This window comes from Pseudophryne corroboree, chromosome 1, assembly GCF_028390025.1.
Source record: "Pseudophryne corroboree isolate aPseCor3 chromosome 1, aPseCor3.hap2, whole genome shotgun sequence".
NCBI lineage: Eukaryota > Metazoa > Chordata > Amphibia > Anura > Myobatrachidae > Pseudophryne > Pseudophryne corroboree.
Window position 1 is genome coordinate 369,566,707 of NC_086444.1, and position 20,450 is coordinate 369,587,156.

At 46.8% G+C, this 20,450-nt stretch overlaps 1 protein-coding gene across 2 annotated transcripts in view; it reads right to left on the bottom strand.

The window, feature by feature from the left end:
- The window catches only part of UPB1 (beta-ureidopropionase 1), a 129,707-nt gene extending 109,808 nt beyond the window's left edge, over positions 1-19,899 (bottom strand). Inside the window, exons 1-3 of one of the 2 annotated variants that reach the window (XM_063913039.1) lie at positions 19,652-19,899; positions 19,198-19,369; positions 18,278-18,365 (exon numbers count right to left, since the gene is read on the bottom strand). In XM_063913039.1, the coding sequence (XP_063769109.1) occupies positions 18,278-18,365; positions 19,198-19,369; positions 19,652-19,752 (361 nt within the window). In that variant the 5' untranslated portion in view covers positions 19,753-19,899. The remainder of the gene's footprint in view (positions 1-18,277; positions 18,366-19,197; positions 19,370-19,651) is intronic. The other variant, XM_063913038.1, reaches the window with a different exon arrangement.
- Between the last annotated feature and the right edge of the window lie 551 nt (positions 19,900-20,450).

Here is a 20,450-nt window from a genome sequence, read left to right on the forward strand (position 1 = left end):
AACTGTATGTCTCTATTCTTTCGTTATGTACTCAAAAACAAAAAATTCCTTCAATAAAATAGTTTGTGAAAAATATAAAAATGACATTATTTCATACTTGCCTACTCACCCGGAATAGCCGGGAGGCTCCCGAAAATCAGTTGACCCTCCTGGCACCCCGGAAGAGCAGACAAGTCTCCCGATTTTGCTCTTCACCCCTGCCTAGCCGCCCACTTTGCTGTAAAATGGCGGTTGTAGTGGCATTACAGAGCAGGGGGCGTGGCTTAAATGTTGTGACGAGGTAACCACACCCTTGTCCCACCTCCACCCCGTTCTGCTCTGCCCCGCCCCCTCTTCTTGTCATTGTCCCGCCCCGGCCCTCCACTGAGCCGACCTGGTAGCTCTCTCCCAGGGAGAGCTGCCAGAAAGTAGGTAAGTATGCATTATTTACATACTTTAGCCCTGCCCCTCCACACGCGGTGCCCACCAGCATACGGTACCACCAACGAGCCCAAGGAGTCAGCATCTGGGGAAGCCGCCGCAGAGCGGCCGCCATAAATCGGCAAGTGAGTGAGGAATATTCCCTCTCCCCACACGGCAACACCATCCGTCTGCAGGACTCACATTGCCCATTATACAGTTGGACAGTCATACCAGAAGCTCCAAATTGGTGAAGTATACCAGTTTATATTAAGCAAAGAACTGCTTTTACCAACATCACATTGAGCTCAAGGTGTTCTAGTTACTAGTGGCCACTGACAGCCGGCTTATGCATGCAAATTATCTTACATCTAACCAGCATTGTGCATGATTATCAGCAAGTCCCGAGTTTACAGCAGTGGCGGATCCAGCAGGGGGCGATGGGAGCGATCACCCCCCGTAACACACATAGCCAACCCCGCCCACTTGCTGTTTGAAGCAGAGGTCGCGTCACGGGATCTGGCCGGGAGTGCGGGACTTGGTCACGCTGAGACGGCATCGCCGCCGGGTGATCGCGGGAGCTGGTGGCGATGGCTGGGACCTGGCCGCGGTAGCCACGCTAAGAAAATGCCAGGTGGGCGGGGGAGCTGCAGGTGCCAGTGGCGGCATGGGGCTATAGACTCCAACGTACGGGATGGAAGCAGGACGCGAGTCTGACAGCACTAGGCCACTAGCTGTAAGATATGGGTTTATGCGGGTGGACAGTGCTGCCTTGCCGGGAGACAGGGGGAAGTGGGGTTGCTACGAGAGAAGGGACTGCATACTGATGACTGCGCTGGGGGTGGTAGGGGGGGCTGCTGTTGCCTCAGTTCCTAGATGTATGAAAGGGTATTGACTAGGGAGACAGTGCCAGCTGTGTGTGTGGGGGGGACACTGCTGGTTTTTATTTATTTTGTTCTATTTCTTGTTAATTAATAGTCTATGGCAGGCTTTCCCAACCACGGTCCTCAAGGCACACTAACAGTGCATGTTTTAGTGATATCCAGGCTTCAGCACAGGTGACTTAATTAGTAGCTCACTTATTCTGATTTAACCATCTGTGCTGCAGCCTGGATATCACTAAAATCTGCACTGTTGGTGTGCCTCGAGGACCGTGGTTGGGAAAGCCTGGTCTATGTTTTTTTCCCTTCAATTTTTGTTTAAAATGGGAGGGCATAACTAAGTGGGAGGAGCTATGCATAGAGGGGAGGAGTCCATATCCTTAAACTGCGCCCCCCTAAAAGGGAAGTCTAGATCCGCCACTGGTTTACAGGACACATGTCTTTTATTATTGATTTTAAATGTTTCCATGTTGTGTTGGCAAAAATTAAAGGTATACTATATCTATATAGAATTTTTACGAATAAAATTGTATATTTACAAAACCAGCAGCTGTTGTAATATCTTTTCTGAGCGCACACATTGTTTTACCCAGTTTTCTCTGACGTCCTAGTGGATGCTGGGAACTCCGTAAGGACCATGGGGAATAGCGGCTCCGCAGGAGACTGGGCACAAAAGTAAAGCTTTAGGACTACCTGGTGTGCACTGGCTCCTCCCCCTATGACCCTCCTCCAAGCCTCAGTTAGATTTTTGTGCCCGACCGAGAAGGGTGCACACTAGGGGCTCTCCTGAGCTTCTTAGTGAAAGTTTAGTTTTAGGTTTTTTATTTTCAGTGAGACCTGCTGGCAACAGGCTCACTGCATCGAGGGACTAAGGGGAGAAGAAGCGAACTCACCTGCGTGCAGAGTGGATTGGGCTTCTTAGGCTACTGGACACCATTAGCTCCAGAGGGACCGAACACAGGCCCAGCCTCGGAGTCCGGTCCCAGAGCCGCGCCGCCGGCCCCCTTACAGAGCCAGAAGAGGTCCGGAAAATCGGCGGCAGAAGACATCCTGTCTTCACCAAGGTAGCGCACAGCACTGCAGCTGTGCGCCATTGCTCCTCAGCACACTTCACACTTTGGTCACTGAGGGTGCAGGGCGCTAGGGGGGGGCGCCCTGAGCAGCAATAAAAACAGCTTGGCTGGCGAAAATACATCACATATAGCCCCCAGGGCTATATGGATGAATTTTAACCCCTGCCAGATTCCACAGAAAAACGGGAGAAAAGGCAGCCGAGAAGGGGGCGGAGCCTATCTCCTCAGCACACTGGCGCCATTTTCTCTCACAGCTCCGTTGGAGGGAAGCTCCCTGGCTCTCCCCTGCAGTTACTACACTACAGAAAGGGGTTAAAAAAGAGAGGGGGGCACTAATTAGGCGCAGTATAACAATACAGCAGCTATAAGGGGAAAAACACTTATATAAGGTTATCTATATTATATATATATATATATATATATATATATATATATATATATATATATAGCGCTCTGGTGTGTGCTGGCATACTCTCCCTCTGTCTCCCCAAAGGGCTAGTGGGGTCCTGTCCTCTATCAGAGCATTCCCTGTGTGTGTGTGCTGGGTGTCGGTACGTTGTGTCGACATGTATGAGGAGGAAAATGATGTGGAGGCGGAGAAATTGCCTGTAACAGAGATGTCACCCCCTAGGGAGTCGACACCTGAGTGGATGAGCTTATGGAAGGAATATGTGACAGTGTCAGCTCTTTACAAAAGATTGATGACATGAGACAGCCGGCGACTCAGCCTGTGCCTGTCCAGGTGTCTCAAAAGCCATCAGGGGCTCTAAAACGCCCGTTACCGCAGATGGCAGATACAGACGCCGACACGGATACTGACTCCAGTGTCGACGATTAAGAGACGAATGTGACTTCCAGTAGGGCCACACGTTACATGATTGAGGCTATGGAAAATGTTTTTACACATTTCTGATAATACCAGTACCACTAAAAAGGGTATTATGTTGGGTGAGAAAAAACTGCCTGTAGTTTTTCCTGCATCTGAGGAATTAAATGAAGTGTGTGATGATGCGTGGGTTTCCCCCGATAAAAACTGTTAATTCCTAAAAAGTTATTAGCATCATACCCCTTCCCGCCAGAGGATAGGGCACGATGGGAAACACCCCCTAGGGTGAATAAAGCGCTCACACGCTTGTCTAAACAGGTGGCACTACCGTCCCCGGATACGGCCGCCCTTAAGGAACCTGCTGACAGAAAGCAGTAAAATGTATATACACTCACACGGGTGTGATACTGCGACCAGCAATCGCCTCAGCCTGGATGTGCAGTGCTGGGGTGGCTTGGTCGGATTACCTGACTGACAATATTGATACCCTAGATAGGGACAGTATATTACTGACTATAGAGCATTTAAAAGATGCATTTCTATATATGCGTGATGCACAGAGGGATATTTGCTGACTGGCATCAAGAGTAAGTGTGCTGTCCATTTCTGCCAGAAGAGGGTTATGGACAAGACAGTGGTCAGGTGATGCTGATTCCAAAAGGCATATGGAAGTATCGCCTTATAAAAGGGAGGAGTTATTTGGGGTAGGTCTAACAGACCTGGTGGCCACGGCAACGGCTGGGAAATCCACATTTTTACCCCAGGTAGCCTTTCAACATAAGAAGACGCCGTATTATCAGGCGCAGTCCTTTGGGCCCCATAAGGGCAAGCGGGCAAAAGGCTCCTCATTTCTGCCCCGTGCCAGAGGGAGAGGAAAAAGGCTGCAGCAAACAGCTAGTTCCCAGGAACAGAAGCCCTCTCCCGTTTTCTGCCAAGTCCTCAGCATGACGCTGGGGCTTTACAAGCGGACTCAGGCACAGTGGGGGCCCGTCTCAAAAATTTCAGCGTGCAGTGGGCTCACTCACAGGTGGACCCCTGGATCCTTCAGGTGGTTTCTCAGGGGTACAAATTGGAATTAGAGACGTCTCCCCTTCGCCATTTCCTAAAGTCTGCTTTACCGACGTCTCCCTCCGACAGGGAGGCGGTATGGGAAGCCATTCACAAGCTGTATTCCCAGCAGGTGACAATCAAGGTACCCCTCCTACAACAGGAAAAGGGGTATTATTCCACGCTGTTTGTGGTACCGAAGCCGGACGGCTCGGTGAGACCTAATTTAAATCTGAAATCCTTGAACACTTACATACAAAGGTTCAAATTCAAGATGGAGTCACTCAGAGCGGTGATTGCAAACCTGGAAGAAGGGGATTATATGGTGTCTCTGGACATCAAGGATGCTTATCTCCATGTCCCAATTTACCCTTCTCACCAAGGGTACCTCAGGTTTGTGGTACAGAACTGTCACTATCAGTTTCAGACGCTGCCGTTTGGTTTGTCCACGGCACCCCGGGTCTTTACCAAAGTAATGGCCGAAATGATGATACTCCTTCGAAGGAAGGGAGTTTTAATTATCCCTTACTTGGACGATCTCCGGATAAGGGCAAGATCCAGGGAACAGTTGGTAGTCGGGGTAGCACTATCTCAAGTAGTGTTGCGGCAGCACGGTTGGATTCTTAATATTCCAAAATCGCAGCCGATCCCGACGACACGTCTTCTATTCCTAAGGATGATCCTGGACACAGTCCAGAAAAAGGTGTTTCTCCAGGAGGAGAAAGCCAGGGAGTTATCCGAACTAGTCAGAAACCTCCTAAAACCAGGCCAAGTGTCAGTGCATCAGTGCACAAGGGTCCTGGGAAAAATGGTGGCTTCCTACGAAGCAATTCCATTCGGCAGATTCCACGCAAGAACTTTCCAGTGGGACCTGCTGGAAAAATGGTCCGGATCGCATCTTCAGATGCATCAGCGGATAACCCTGTCACCAAAGACAAGGGTGTCTCTCCTGTGGTGGTTGCAGAGTGCTCATCTTCTAGAGGGCGCAGTTTCGGCATTCAGGACTGGGTCCTGGTGACCACTGATGCCAGCCTGCGAGGCTGGGGAGCAGTCACACAGGGAAGAAATTTCCAGGGCTTGTGGTCAAGCCTGGAGACATCACTTCACATAAATATCTTGGAGCTAAGGGCCATTTACAATGCCCTAAGCCAAACAAGACCTCTGCTTCAAGGTCAGCCGGTGCTGATCCAGTCGGACAACATCACGGCAGTCGCCCACGTAGACAGGGCGGCACAAGAAGCAGGAGGGCAATGGCAGAAGCTGCAAGGATTTTTCGCTGGGCGGAAAATCATGTGATAGCATTGTCAGCAGTGTTCATTCCGGGAGTGGACAACTGGGAAACAGACTTCCTCAGCAGAAGTTTTCCACATGATTGTAAACCGTTGGGAAAAACCAAAGGTGGACATGATGGCGTCCCGTCTAAACAAAAAATTGGACAGGTATTGCGCCAGGTCAAGGGACCCTCAGGCAATAGCTGTGGACGCTCTGGTAACACCGTGGGTGTACCAGTCAGTGTATGTGTTCCCTCCTCTTCCTCTCTTACCAAAAGTACTGAGAATTATAAGACGGAGGGGAGTAAGAACTATACTCGTGGCTCCGGATTGGCCAAGAAGGACTTGGTACCCGGAACTTCAAGAGATGCTCACGGAGGACCCGTGGCCTCTACATCTAAGAAGGGATCTGCTCCATCAAGGACCCTGTCTATTCCAAGACTTACCGCAGCTGCGTTTGACGGCAGGGCGGTTGAATGCCGGATCCTGAAGGAAAAAGGCATTCCGGATGAAGTCATTCCTACCCTGATCAAAGCCAGGAAGGATGTAACCGCAAAGCATTATCACCGCATTTGGCGAAAATATGTTGCGGGTGCGAGGCCAGTAAGGCCCCGATGGAGGAATTTCAACTAGGTCGATTCCTGCATTTCCTGCAAACAGGAGTGTCTATGGGCCTAAAATTGGGGTCCATTAAGGTTCAAATTTCGGCCCTGTCAATTTTCTTCCAAAAAGAACTAGCTTCAGTTCCTGAAGTTCAGACGTTTGTAAAAGGGGTACTGCATATACAGCCTCCTTTTTGTGCCTCCAATGGCACCTTGGGATCTCAATGTAGTTTTGGGGTTCCTAAAGTCACAATGGTTTGAACCCACTTGAATCTGTGGAGTTAAAATATCTCACATGGAAAGTGGTCATGCTGTTGGCCCTGGCCTCGGCCAGGCGCGTGTCAGAATTGGCGGCTTTATCCTGTAAAAGCCCTTATCTGATCTTCCATTCAGACAGGGCGGAATTGAGGACTCGTCCTCATTTTCTCCCTAAGGTGGTTTCAGCGTTTCATCTGAACCAACCTATTGTGGTACCTGCGGCTACTAGTGACTTGGAGGACTCCAAGTTGTTGGACATAGTCAGGGCCCTGAAAATATATGTTTCCAGGACGGCTGGAGTCAGAAAATCTGACTCGCTGTTTATCCTGTATGCACCCAACAAGTTGGGTGCTCCTGCTTCTAAGCAGACTATTGCTCGTTGGATTTGTAATACAATTCAGCTTGCACATTCTGTGGCAGGCCTGCCACAGCCAAAATCTGTAAAAGCCCAGTCCACAAGGAAGGTGGGCTTATCTTGGGCGGCTGCCCGAGGGGTCTCGGCTTTACAACTTTGCCGAGCAGCTACTTGGTCAGGGGCAAACACGTTTGCAAAATTCTACAAATTTGATACCCTGGCTGAGGAGGACCTGGAGTTCTCTCATTCGGTGCTGCAGAGTCATCCGCACTGTCTCCCGCCCGTTTGGGAGCTTTGGTATAATCCCCATGGTCCTTACGAAGTTCCCAGCATCCACTAGGACGTCAGAGAAAATAAGAATTTACTTACCGATAATTCTATTTCTCGTAGTCCGTAGTGGATGCTGGGCGCCCATCCCAAGTGCGGATTGTCTGCAATACTTGTACATAGTTATTGTTAACTAAATCGGGTTATTGTTGTTGTGAGCCATCTATCCAGAGGCTCCTCTGTTATCATGCTGTTAACTGGGTTCAGATCACAGGTTGTACAGTGTGATTGGTGTGGCTGGTATGAGTCTTACCTGGGATTCATAAATCCTTCCTTATTGTGTACGCTCGTCCGGGCACAGTATCCTAACTGAGGCTTGGAGGAGGGTCATAGGGGGAGGAGCCAGTGCACACCAGGTAGTCCTAAAGCTTTACTTTTGTGCCCAGTCTCCTGCGGAGCCGCTATTCCCCATGGTCCTTACGGAGTTCCTAGCATCCACTACGGACTACGAGAAATAGAATTATCGGTAAGTAAATTCTTATTATCTCTCCATTTTGCCCACTTTGCTAGGAAGTGGGTGGAATGCAGGAGAGCTACCCACTCTTCCAAAGGGGTGGTCTTCAGTTTGCAGACTGTCGGGATCCCGGCGCACAGTATACCGGTGCCGGAATCCTGACAGCCGGCATACCGACACTTTTTCTCCCTCTTGGGGGTCCACCCCCCCCACCGGAGGGAGAATAACGCGCCACCGTGCCCGCAAGGGGCTCATTTGCGCTCATCGCGCTGACGGTATGCCGGCGGTCGGTATGCCGGCGGTCGGTATGCCGGCACCGGTATGCTGGTCGCCGGGAGCCCGGCCGCCGGCATACCATACTACACCCTTCCAAAGGACTGCCAGAAAAACGTGAGTTTCCAGCACCTTCAGGGAGACTAGGTAAGTATGCTCCACAGTCCCCGGAGCTCAATCCAACAGAGCATTTTTAGGATGTGGCAGAACAGGAGATTCATAGCTGACAAATCTGCAGCAACTGTGTGAGGTGATCATACCAAAATGGATCAGAGTCTAAGGAATGCAGCTTCCAGCAACTTGTTGAATACATGCCACAAAGATGTCAGGCTGTTCTGTGGAGTAAAGGGGACCCAGTACTACCTAGTACTAGATAAATGCACTGAATAAAGTGGCCACTGAGTGCATAGCAATATATGTTAACACAAAAAGTAACTACTAATATTGTACATGTAAACTGTAGCCACTAATACGGTATATTACATGTTACCATGCAGTGTTGGTGGCACACAGAACAAAGCTTACTTAAAGCCAAGTAAAATGTTGTAGAAATGTATTTATGTATCTTAACTTCTTCACATTTACTGTAACTTCTGTGTTTGCTTGTATATATCTAGGTTTTTCTCACCATACAATGTTTTGCTCTGACAACTACTCATTGTTGCCAAAGGGGGTGTTGCTATAATAGCACTGCGATGTGGTTATTATTTATATTCAAGTGTAATCTGCTTTTAATATTGGTGGAAACAATGGTAAATGTACTGCCATATCCTGTTCAACAGAAATGTTAATTTCAGAGATGTTGCCAACTTTAAAATAGGATTTTGGTTACCTACCGGTAAATCCTTTTCTCGTAGTCTGTAGAGGATGCTGGGGTCCACATTAGTACCATGGGGTATAGATGGGTCCACCAGGAGCCATTGGCACTTTAAGAGTTTAAGAGTGTGGGCTAGCTCCTCCCTCTATGCCCCTCCTACAAGACTCAGTCTAGAAACTGTGCCCGAGGAGACGGACATCTTCAAGAGAAGGATTATACACAGATAGTGGCGAGATTCATACCAGCTCACACATACAAGGCACGTCAAGCTTACTTAGCTTGAACACTCAGCAACTGCTGAAACATTACTTACCAAGTAACAATGCAGTACTCAACTAAAACAAAGTTGTACTGAACCAAATAACGTTTGCAGGAAAATGAAGCGCTGAAAGGGCGCCCAGCATCCTCTACGGACTACGAGAAAAGGATTTACCGGTAGGTAACCAAAATTCTATTTTCTCTTACGTCCTAGAGGATGCTGGGGTCCACATTAGTACCATGGGGATCTACCAAAGCTCCAGAAAGGGAGGGAGAGTGCAGAGGCTCCTGCAGAACTGATTGACTGAACTTTAGATCATCAGAGGCCAAACTATCGAACTTGTAAAACTTTGCAAAAGTGTTCGACCCAGACCAAGTTGCAGCTCGACAAAGTTGCACTGCCAAGACACTCCAGGCAGCCGCCCAGGAAGACCCCACCTTACGAGTAGAGTGGGCCTTAACAGACTTTGGACACGGCAGTCCTGCCGTAGAATAAGCGTGCTGGATAGTGAACCTAATCCAGCAAGAAATAGTCTGCTTAGAAGCAGGACACCCAATTTTCTTGGGATCATATAGAACAAACAGAGAGTCTGACTTTCTGTGACGAGAAGTTCTCTTCACATATATCTTCAGAGCCCTTACAACATCCAAGGACTTTGATGTAATTGAGGAGTCAGTAGCCATTGGCACCACAATAGGTTGGTTGATATGAAATGCCGACACAACCTTCAGAAGAAACTGCCGATGTGTCCGGAGCTCAGCTCTATCTTCGTGGAAGATCAAGTAAGGGCTTTTACAGGATAAAGCCCCCAACTCGGACACATGTCTAGCAAAAGCTAAGGCCAACAACGTGACCATCTTCCATGTAAGAAATTTGACCTCAACCTCCTGTAGAGGCTCAAACAAATCCGACTGGAGGAACTGCAACACCACGTTAAAGTCCCAAGGCGCCGTAGGCGGTACAAGGGGAGGTTGGATGTGCAGAACTCCCTACAAAAAAAGTATGAACCTCAGGGAGGGCAGCCAATTGTTTCTGAAAGAAAATGGACAGGGCCAAAATCTGGACCTTCTCAGATCCTAACCTCAGGCCCATAGCCACACCTGCTTGCAGGAAGAGGAGAAAACATCAGAGTTCAAACTCCACCGTAGGAAACTTCTTGGATTCACACCAAGAGACATACTTCTTCTAAATACGATGGTAATGTTTAGATGTTACCCCTTTCCTAGCCTGTATCAGGGTAGGAATGACCTTCTTTGGAATGCCCTTCCGAGCAAGTATCAGGCGCTCAACTTCCATGCAGTCAAACGTAGTCGTGGTAAGTCTTGATAGGCGAACAGCCCCTGTTGCAGCAGGTCCTCCCGAAGAGGAAGAGGCCTCGGGTCTTCTTGCAGTAGATTCAGAAGGTCCGCGTACCAAGCCCTTCTTGGCCAGTCTGGGGCAATGAGGATCACTTAAACCCTTGTTCTCCTTATGAGCTTTAGGATTCTTGGGATGAGAGGGAGTGGTGGAAACACGTACACTGACTGGAACACCCATGGACACACCAGGGCATCCACTGCCACTGCCTGTGGGTCCCTCGACCTGGAACAATAACGCCGAAGCTTCTTGATGAGACGAGAGGCCATCATGTCTATTTGGGGTAATCCCCAAAGATGTGTTATTTCCTTGAACACCTCCGGATGGAGACCCCACTCCCCCGGATGTAGATCGTGTCTGCTGAGAAAGTCTGCCTCCCAGTTGTCTACAGCCAGAATGAAGATGGCCGATAGCGCCAACGCGTGCTTCTCTGTCCAGAGGAGTATTCTTGTCACCTCTGACATTGCCGCTCTGCTCTTCGCTCTGCCTTGTCGGTTTATTTAAGCCACTGTTGTTACGTTGACCGACTGCACTTGAATGGCCCGATTTCTTAGAAGAGGGGCCGCCTGAAGAAGATCGTTGTAGATGGCTCTCAGCTCCAGGATGTTGATGGGCAGGCCGGCTTCCAGGCTTGACCACCATCCTTGGAAGGTTACTCCGTGAGTGACTGCTCCCCAGCCCTGAAGGCTCGCATCCATGGTTAGAAGGACCCAGTCCTGAATCCCGAACCTGCGGCCCTCCAGAAGGTGAGGCAATTGGAGCCACCAGAGGAGTGAAATCCTGGCTTTTGGCGACAGACGAATTCTCTAGTGCATGTGGAGATGAGATCCTGACCACTTGTCCAGGAGATCCAGTTGGAAGGTCCGAGTATGGAACCTCCCGCACTGGAGAGCCTCGTAAGAGGCCCCCATCTTTACCAATAGGCAAATGCAGTGATGAACAGACACCCGGACTGGCTTCAGGACATCCCAAACCATAGCTTGTATCACCAACGCCTTTTCCTGCAGAAGAAACACCTTCTGCACTTCCGTATCCAGGATCATTCCCAGAAAGGACAACCTCTGGGTTGGTTCCAAATGTGACTTTGGAAGGTTCAGAATCAAACCATGACTCCTGAGGAGGTGTGTTGTGAGAACAATGGACTGCAGCAGCTTCTCCTTGGACGATGCCTTTATCACCAGATCGTCCAGATATGGAATGACGTTCATACCCTGTTTGCGGAGGAGAACCATCATTTCTGCCATCACCTTGGTAAACACCCTTGGTGATGTGGAGAGGCCGAATGGCAGGGCCTGGAACTGGAAATGACAGTCCAGCAATGCAAAGCGGGGATAAGCCTGATGTGGCAGCCAGATCGGAATGTGGAGGTACGCATCCTTGATATCCAGTGATACCAGGAATTCCTCCTCTTCCAGACCTGATATCACTGCCCTGAGAGACTCTATCTTGAACTTGAACTCCTTTAGAAAAGGGTTCAATGATTTTAGGTTCAGAATGGACCTGACCGAACCATCCGGTTTCGGTACCACGAAAAGGTTTGAATAGTAACCTTTGTTCTGCATGTGAGGTGGTACTGGCACAATGATCTGTGCCTCCACCAGTTTTTGGACAGCGTCTTTTAGTACAGTACTGTCTGCCAACAGAGTTGGTAAGCCTGATTTGAAAAAGTGATGAGGAGGGAGACTTTGAAATTTCAGCCTGTATCCCAGGGAAACAATATCTATCACCCAGGGATCCAGGCCGGATGATACCCAGACCTGACTGAAGTGTCTGAGTCTCGCTCCCAATGGCCTCACCTCCAGGCCACGGGGTCCACCGTCACGTGAAAGGACTTTGGCTTACCTGAAACAGGCTTTTGTTCCTGGGAACCAGCAGCTGCAGGTTTATTGGACTTAACTCGACCTCCCCTAAAGAAGTTATTGGACGTTCTGGCCTTTCTAGGCTTGTTAGGCCGAAAGGACTGCGCTGCAGATGAAGAGAAGGATTTCTTTGGAGCAGGTGCTGCTGAGGGAAGAAACGGAGACTTACCCACTGTAGCCGTGGATATCCATGCGTCTAGAGCTTCCCCAAAGAGAGCCTGACCTGTATAGGGTAGGGACTCCACACTTTTCCTGGATTCCGCGTCGGCCGACCACTGGCGCAGCCACAGTCCCCGACGAGCTGAAACAGACATGGAAGATATTCCTGCAGCCATGGAACCAAGGTCTTTCATGGATTCTACCATAAAACCTGCTGAGTCATGCATATTGCGTAAATATAATGCAACATCATCCCTGTCCATCGTATCCAAATCCTCAAGTAAGGTAGCCGACCACTTTACTATTGCCTTTGCAACGTAATATGGCCCCTGAAGCAGTGTACATTAATTTAAGCGTGTTATCAATCTTTCTATCAGCCGGCTCCTTTAAGGTGGTAGATCCTGGAACAGGCTAAACCACCTTCTTTGAGAGTCTGGACACAGATGCGTCAACAATTGGCGAGTTTTCCAATTTTTTCCTATCCTCCTCAGGGAAAGGAAATGCCACCTGGACCCTTTTAGGGACCTGGAATTTTTTCTCAGGGTTTACCCATGCTTTTTCAAATATAGCATTCAATTCCTTTGACGCAGGGAAGGTTAGCAAGGCTTTTTTATTTTCAGTGAAAAAAGCCTCCTCAACCTGCTCAGGTGTGGTATCATTAACATTCAACACATCCCTGATAGCCTCTATCAACAATTGCACCCCTTTAACAAGAGATGCGGACCCCTGCAACACATCCCCATCACCGTCTGTGGTGTCAGAATCTTTATCCGTGTGGTCTGTGTGACATGCACAAGCGCACGTTTGTGGGGGTATATAGCGGGGCGTCCTGAGGTACTAGAAACCGGCCATTCTGCCATAGAGCTCTGTAATACCTGGGTTGCAGATTCATTACTTACAACCCTGGACACAAACAAAGAGAACTGAGAAGTGGTTGCTTAGTTGGGCGCATAAAAAAACTTTTCTTAGAATATATTAATCCATATATTAAAACTTAACATTTATTCCATTTAATTAAGAAGAGCCCCAATTTACGGGGAACATACAGCAAAAAACAGGTTAAAATAATTGACACATACTAACATATAAGTGAAAAAAAGATTGAAATATGTGAATGCAAAGAGGATTAAAAAGCGGTACCTCCACTGTAACTCCTGCAGTGTGTATAATTATGAGTATTGTGCTATCATAACTGAGAGTCCAGTATGTTAAATCACCTCTTCCCCTATACTCTGTCTACTTGTGGTATAGGAGTGTCAGGTTATAATTGTCGCTGTCTAGCCTAAATTGTGAATATTGCTGTTCTCAAATGTAACTTTTTAAAGAGTGTAATAGCTTGTAAACATGTTGCTATAATGGCTCAAGGGCAACATTTGTTGCAATTCTATCCTCAAGGATTAAACAGTTTATGCTCTAGTTCAAATACAACACTGTCTCTCCTATAGTGAACTCTTGTTAGGATTAATCCGTTATATTATAGGTATCACTGAACTAAATCCATCTGCTCTCCACCCAATGTATTTATATATAGGGTTAAAAATCCACTACATAAATGTGTGTCCTTTAATCGCTGGAAGATTAAGTATCCAATTAGGATTGACATATAAAATAAAATATGTTATATTTAGAGAGTCAGGAGATAAGATGTGTTATACTTAGAGCGTCAGAGGATATTGTTGCTATCTGACGTAATTGTTTGTATCAGTATATTCATATCATATTCAACATGAGGAAAATCCACTATTTCTGAAAGAGGTAGTGTATATGATTGTTGTTAATTGATTACAACTTTAAATGCACAACAATGCATGTGGTTGCCTTTGGCCCATCAAGCGCAATTGTAATACAGTGTGTTATAACAATATTAGAAATGCTTGAGCATATTCCAATTATGGCAGTCAGTGCAGTCATCAGCCAGTTTGCCGTGATTATGAGTATAATACGTTGTAGCAATATAAGCGTCTACCCGGCCACAATTATACCATTTGACACATTTAGTGTTAAGATCTCATATATCTACACCAATATTTATACTGGCTTGTGCATGAATTGGCCAGAAATTAGGCTTATTAGGGGCAATACCATAACTCAAATATCAACGTTGATTGCTGATGGAATTCCACCTGGCTGAGACACTACTCTCAATTGTGATACAATATATTATAGCAATATTAAAATACTTGCTTATGTGTGGATTCCACCATTAATTAGTGTCGATATTTAAATGTGTGGCACCGTCTCTAATAAGGTCAGTCTGTGGTCAATCCACACATAAGCCAGTACAAATATAGGTGCAGATAAATAGGATCTTATTATTGAATGTACTGATTGTCCTAACCGTGATTGATTAGACACGTCATAACGTATTATAATACTAATCACGGCAAATCGACTAATGACCGCACTGACCGCTACATCTGTAAACTGCTCAAGTATTTGTAATTATAATTGTGGCCGAGTAGATGCTTATATTGCTACAACGTATTATACTCATAATCACGGCAAACCGGCTGATAACTGCACTGACTGCCATAATTGGAATATGCTCAAGCATTTCTAATAGTTATAACACACTGTATTACAATTGCGCTTGATGGGCCAAAGGCAACCACATGCATTATTGTGCATTTAAAGTTGTAATCAATTAACAACAATCATATACACTACCTCTTTCAGAAATAGTGGATTTTCCTCATGTTGAATATGATATGAATATACTGATACAAACAATTACATCAGATAGCAACAATATCCTCTGACGCTCTGAGTATAACACATTTTATCTCCTGACTCTCTAAATATAACATATTTTATTTTATATGTCAATCCTAATTGGATACTTAATCTTCCAGCGATTAAAGGACACACATTTATGTAGTGGATTTTTAACCCTATATATAAATACATTGGGTGGAGAGCAGACGGATTTAGTTCAGCGATACCTATAATATAACGGATTAATCCTAACAAGAGTTCACTATAGGAGAGACAGTGTTGTATTTGAACTAGAGCATAAACTGTTTAATCCTTGAGGATAGAATTGCAACAAATGTTGCACTTGAGCCATTATAGCAACATGTTTACAAGCTATTACACTCTTTAAAAAGTTACATTTGAGAACAGCAATATTCACAATTTAGGCTAGACAGCGACAATTATAACCTGACACTCCTATACCACAAGTAGACAGAGTATAGGGGAAGAGGTGAATTAACATACTGGACTCTCAGTTATGATAGCACAATACTCATAATTATACACACTGCAGGAGTTACAGTGGAGGTACCGCTTTTTAATCCTCTTTGCATTCACATATTTCAATCTTTTTTCACTTATATGTTAGTATGTGTCAATTATTTTAACCTGTTTTTTGCTGTATGTTCCCCGTAAATTGGGGCTCTTCTTAATTAAACGGAATAAATGTTAAGTTTTAATATATGGATTAATATCTTCTAAGAAAAGTTTTTTATGCGCCCAACTAAGCAACCACTTCTCAGTTCTCTTTGTTTGTGTCCTCGATTTCAGTTGTAATAGGGCTGCACCCCCAGACATAAGATCTATAACAGATATTTATACTGGGGTTCTTCAAATACCTGTCATATAAAAAAGTCATTTACATCTTCAAGTGTGCAGATATAACCTCTTTGCTCCATTTGAATTACTTGCAACCCTATCAGAAATCTGAGAATTCCAAGATTTGATAGAGGAAAACCACTCATGCTCCCTTGCTGGTATCTGTGCTAAACCAGTGCTATCCTGATTACATGGAATGGGTTCATCCTGGGAGGATAAATCCTCTGCAGCATATGACACAGTGTCCCTGGACATAGCTAAAGGAGACCACCAAACACTCCACACACACACACACACACACACACACACACACACACACACACACACACACACACGTGAGGGCAGACAGAGTTTCCCCCAAAGAACGGCAAGAGAAACACAGATTGGAGCCAACCCACAGTACAGCACTTTTCGCAAAGTGAGACCCCCTTGTCAGCGCTGACTGTGCAACTTAATAGGACACACAGTCTAATTACAGCCTCCCCTCCTTTCTACAACCCTCTGGTACCGTGTATAGATAGCTGGAGTTGCTGTGGAGGGACCTGTTCTTCCTCTCAGCGCTGTGCAGGCAGGAAAATGGCGCTGAAACGCTGCTTGTTCCACTCTGAGGAGAAGCTCCACCCCCTTAATGGCGCTTTCTTCCTGCTCTTCATGGATTATACTGGCCTGAGGAATTAGTGCTGGCTGAGATCCGAGGACCCTGACTGGCTTCTGGACCAGTGTAGGAGGTAAGCGCTGGCCCAGGGCGCCCCTCACAGCGCCGCACCATGTACCGCTAGGCCTTCCCAGGAGCGCAGTTAATACTGCACTCCCTCCCCGCTGCCGCCATCTTCACACCGGCCCCCTGGTTGCTAGGGGGGGGTCAGTGTCTCCCTCACCACTTCTTCAGCTCTGTAAGGGGTTGGCGGCATGCTGCTGGGGCGAGCGGTCCCCTGTGGCGGAGAACGATCAGACCCCTCTGGAGATCAGTGTCCAGTCAGCGGAGACAGTGGCTCAGACCCCGCAGGGCGGACACTGATCCCCCCTTAATCCCTCGCTGCAGGGAGGCTGTTGCCAGCAGCCTCCCTGTAAAATAAAAAACTCTAATGCTGCTTTCAGATCGCAAATGCCGGATCCCACCCGGTAAGAGAAACGTGTCCTTACCGGGTGGGATCCGGCATTTGCGCTCCTTTGCTGGCTTTCCGACCCGGCAATATACCGGGTCGGTTGCCATAGCAGCGCGGGGGGGGGGGGGGCGCAGCAGCAGCAGGGGCGGGGGTGGAGGCGGCGCTGGGAGATGAGCTCATCTCCTGCGCCGCCTCTCCCTATGCTGTGAATGGGAGCCGTGTCGCATCGGAACGGCTCCCATTCACACTGCACCTGACCCGGTATTCAACCCGGTAATAACCCTTCTTTTTTACCGGGTTGAATTACCGGGTCAGGCGACCCGCTAATTCAGCAAAGGAGCTTTCACATCGCACACTGACCCGTTTCGACACGGCAATATGCCGTGTCGATACCGGGTTATTTGTGCGATGTGAAAGGGGTATAAGTTAAACTTTACTAGAAAGCTCTGTAGAGCTCCCCTAGCTGTGACCGGCTCCTCCGGGCACATTTTCTAAACTGAGTCTGGTAGGAGGGGCATAGAGGGAGGAGCCAGCCCACACTCTTAAACTCTTAAAGTGCCAATGGCTCCTGGTGGACCCATCTATACCCCATGGTACTAATGTGGACCCCAGCATCCTCTAGGACGTAAGAGAAAGGCTGATTAAATTGTAACTGCACTGCACACAGTCACTGAAAGTCACCTATGTGGCAATGTCCCATCATAAGCAAGTTTCAGCTCTTCAGTCCTAATTGCAGATGCAATAAAAATGTGTGTGACAGTGCAACAGCCATTTCTGGCAATGTGCAGTATGAATTCATGTAAAATATACTCTGCAAACAGGAGATCATTCTGCTCTTCATCAGCCTCAGAATGTGCAAGATCTAAAGTTAGCAGAAGGTAAAGGAACATCTATATCAGAGCTGGCCAAACCAGTCCTCGAGATCTACCAACAGGTCACATTTTCCAGACCTCCTGGCTGGTGCACAGGTGTAGTCATTACTAATTAAGATGCGCTGCATTCATTCCTAACTGACAATTCTACAGATCTCCAGGAGGCCTGGAAAACATTAACTGTTGGTAGATCTCCAGGACCGGTTTGGCCAGCTCTGATCTATATTGTCATTTGGAGACCATGTTATAAGCCTTGTTGCATAACAGAGGCTACACATTGTCAGTTTTGGTTCCTTGAATGAAGTAGGGGGTTATGCTAGTTTATACGAGTTGTGAAGCACAATAATGATAATGCAACTTATTACTATTACATAATATGCTGAAATTCACTCAGTTGAAGGTTCCAGTGAAATGTGTCTGAATGACTGGTTCTACTGGTGGGATGTTGTGGGCTTTATGTGGGTAGGTACTTGGCTATAGAACATGCATCTCAATCACCACAGTACTCACTCCATGCCTCCTGGAAACAGACAATTTTCACATCACACATGGCTGCTACATCCACAATCTCTGCAATGCGCCTGTGAAGGGAACTGACCTGTTGATATAAGTATGACACACATGATACAATACTGCCATTTTAAAACCACCTTTGTGGCAGACGCATGTAATTAAACTATGGCATTCTTCAGTCACTGGAGTAAATTAACTAAGGTGGGAGTAGCTCATAGCAACCAATCAGATTCTACTTTACATTTATCTAGCTGCTTCTAGAAGATAATAGATAGAATCGGATTGGTTGCTATGGGCAACAGCACCAGTTCTAAAAAAAAACAACTCCCACCTTAGTAAAAATTTACCCCACTTTGTCTACAGAATCAATACTAGTTGAGAGTAGTGCAATGATCAGCAATGAGAGTTGGTAGTGCTCTCATAATAACGTACATGTAAAAATATGTATTATACTGTGCTGCATACTAAAAGGATGTTGTTCCTTTAGTATTTAATTCCTCCATCTGGTTGACAGTTTTATGCATACTTGCCTACCTGACCCTCTCCATGAGGGAGAAAATGCTCTGTTCCTGGACTTTCCTGGTAATGTATGATTGCCATCACCTGTGGTGAATCACCTTTCTTATCAATTATCTAGCTCACCACAGGTGATGGCAATCATACATTACCAGGAAAGTCCAGGAACAGAGCATTTTCTCCCTCATGGAGAGGGGCAAGTATGGTTATGGTTATGGTTTATGTGAATTGGTGTAAAGCAGCCTCTCACACACATTCCAGCTTCCTACTCAGCAATATAGTGAACATTGGACTTTCCTCAATGACAAGCCCCGCCCCCCTGCTGTAACACAACACACATACAGCGCATTCTGCAGTCACAGCACAGCAGCTGCAAACATACATGTAGATGAATAACATACCTGTTCTTTCACTGGACTGGTAGTTGGTAACCGAATTTTATTCTGGATTAATCCCACCCGGACTAACCGAGGATTTCTTAGTTGCTCTGTAACAGCCTCAAATATATGTCCCTTTAATTCAAAGTCTCCCTGAGAGGCAGCATCCAGAGCACAAGTGGGTAGATCCAGACTCCTGGGGAATACAAGGGACAGTTACTTTAATACAAGTCTGTGGGTTCAGAGCACCTTCAACAGCGCCATTGTAGTAAATATGTTATATTTCTTAACAATCTTGGGTGCCCCTTTATAAGTAGCCAATAGCCCTATAATCAAAATACTGCAGCCATGCACCTTTGGTATAATGCACAAGATTACACTGCTCAAATTCAATGTATGAATTCTATATAAAGTATGCTCATTATAAAACAGAGGGCTGGACACATACTTACTGACACAAAACGTTTCTCTCTCTCACCTAAGTTTCCTCCCATAGAGGACCCTCCAGACCTCCCCTAGCTCTTCTGCCGGGATATGTTTCTCCAATAACCCCTCCAGGGACTCCAACTCTCCGGACATGGTGATGACAGCGGGTGACCTGTAACTATGTCTGATACCACCAGAGAGCCGAGAGAGGTGAGTCTGACTCTGAATTGGGGGGCGTGAGCGGCGTGACTAGAGAGACTGCCCATACCCCCGCTACCCACCTCCACGCACGCACAAGTTAACGCTAGGACAGGGTGGCGGGTCACGCATCCACTGTGAACAGGTCACTGGCCGAGGGTGTAAAATAAAAAAAAAAGATAGGAGGAGGAATGGATAAACTACAGGGTGATGATCATATGAGCATACAGAAGCGCTAAAGGTATTATTTTACGGTAATAAACTAGTGCAGTTGGTTATTACCGGTGTGGATAGTCAAATCGACAATATTTAGGTCGACAATCACTAGGTCGACAGGGTTTCTAGGTCGACATGTGCTAGGTCGACATGAGTTGTTGTTTTGTGTCGTTTTCTGCGTACAGTGACCGGGAAGCCGAATTAGTGTACTGTGTTCGCTTGCCATGCTTCAGGCAAGGTGCCACTTTGCTCGGCACAGATTACCGTTCCAATCGTAGTCCACGTGGATCGTTAAGTATAAAAAAATTCAAAAAAAGAAAATATTTTGAAAAACTCATGTCGACCTTTTGACCTGTCGACCTAGCACATGTCGACCTAAAAAACCCTATCGACCTTCCAACCCTGTCAACCTAGTGGCTGTCGACCTATAGTGGTCG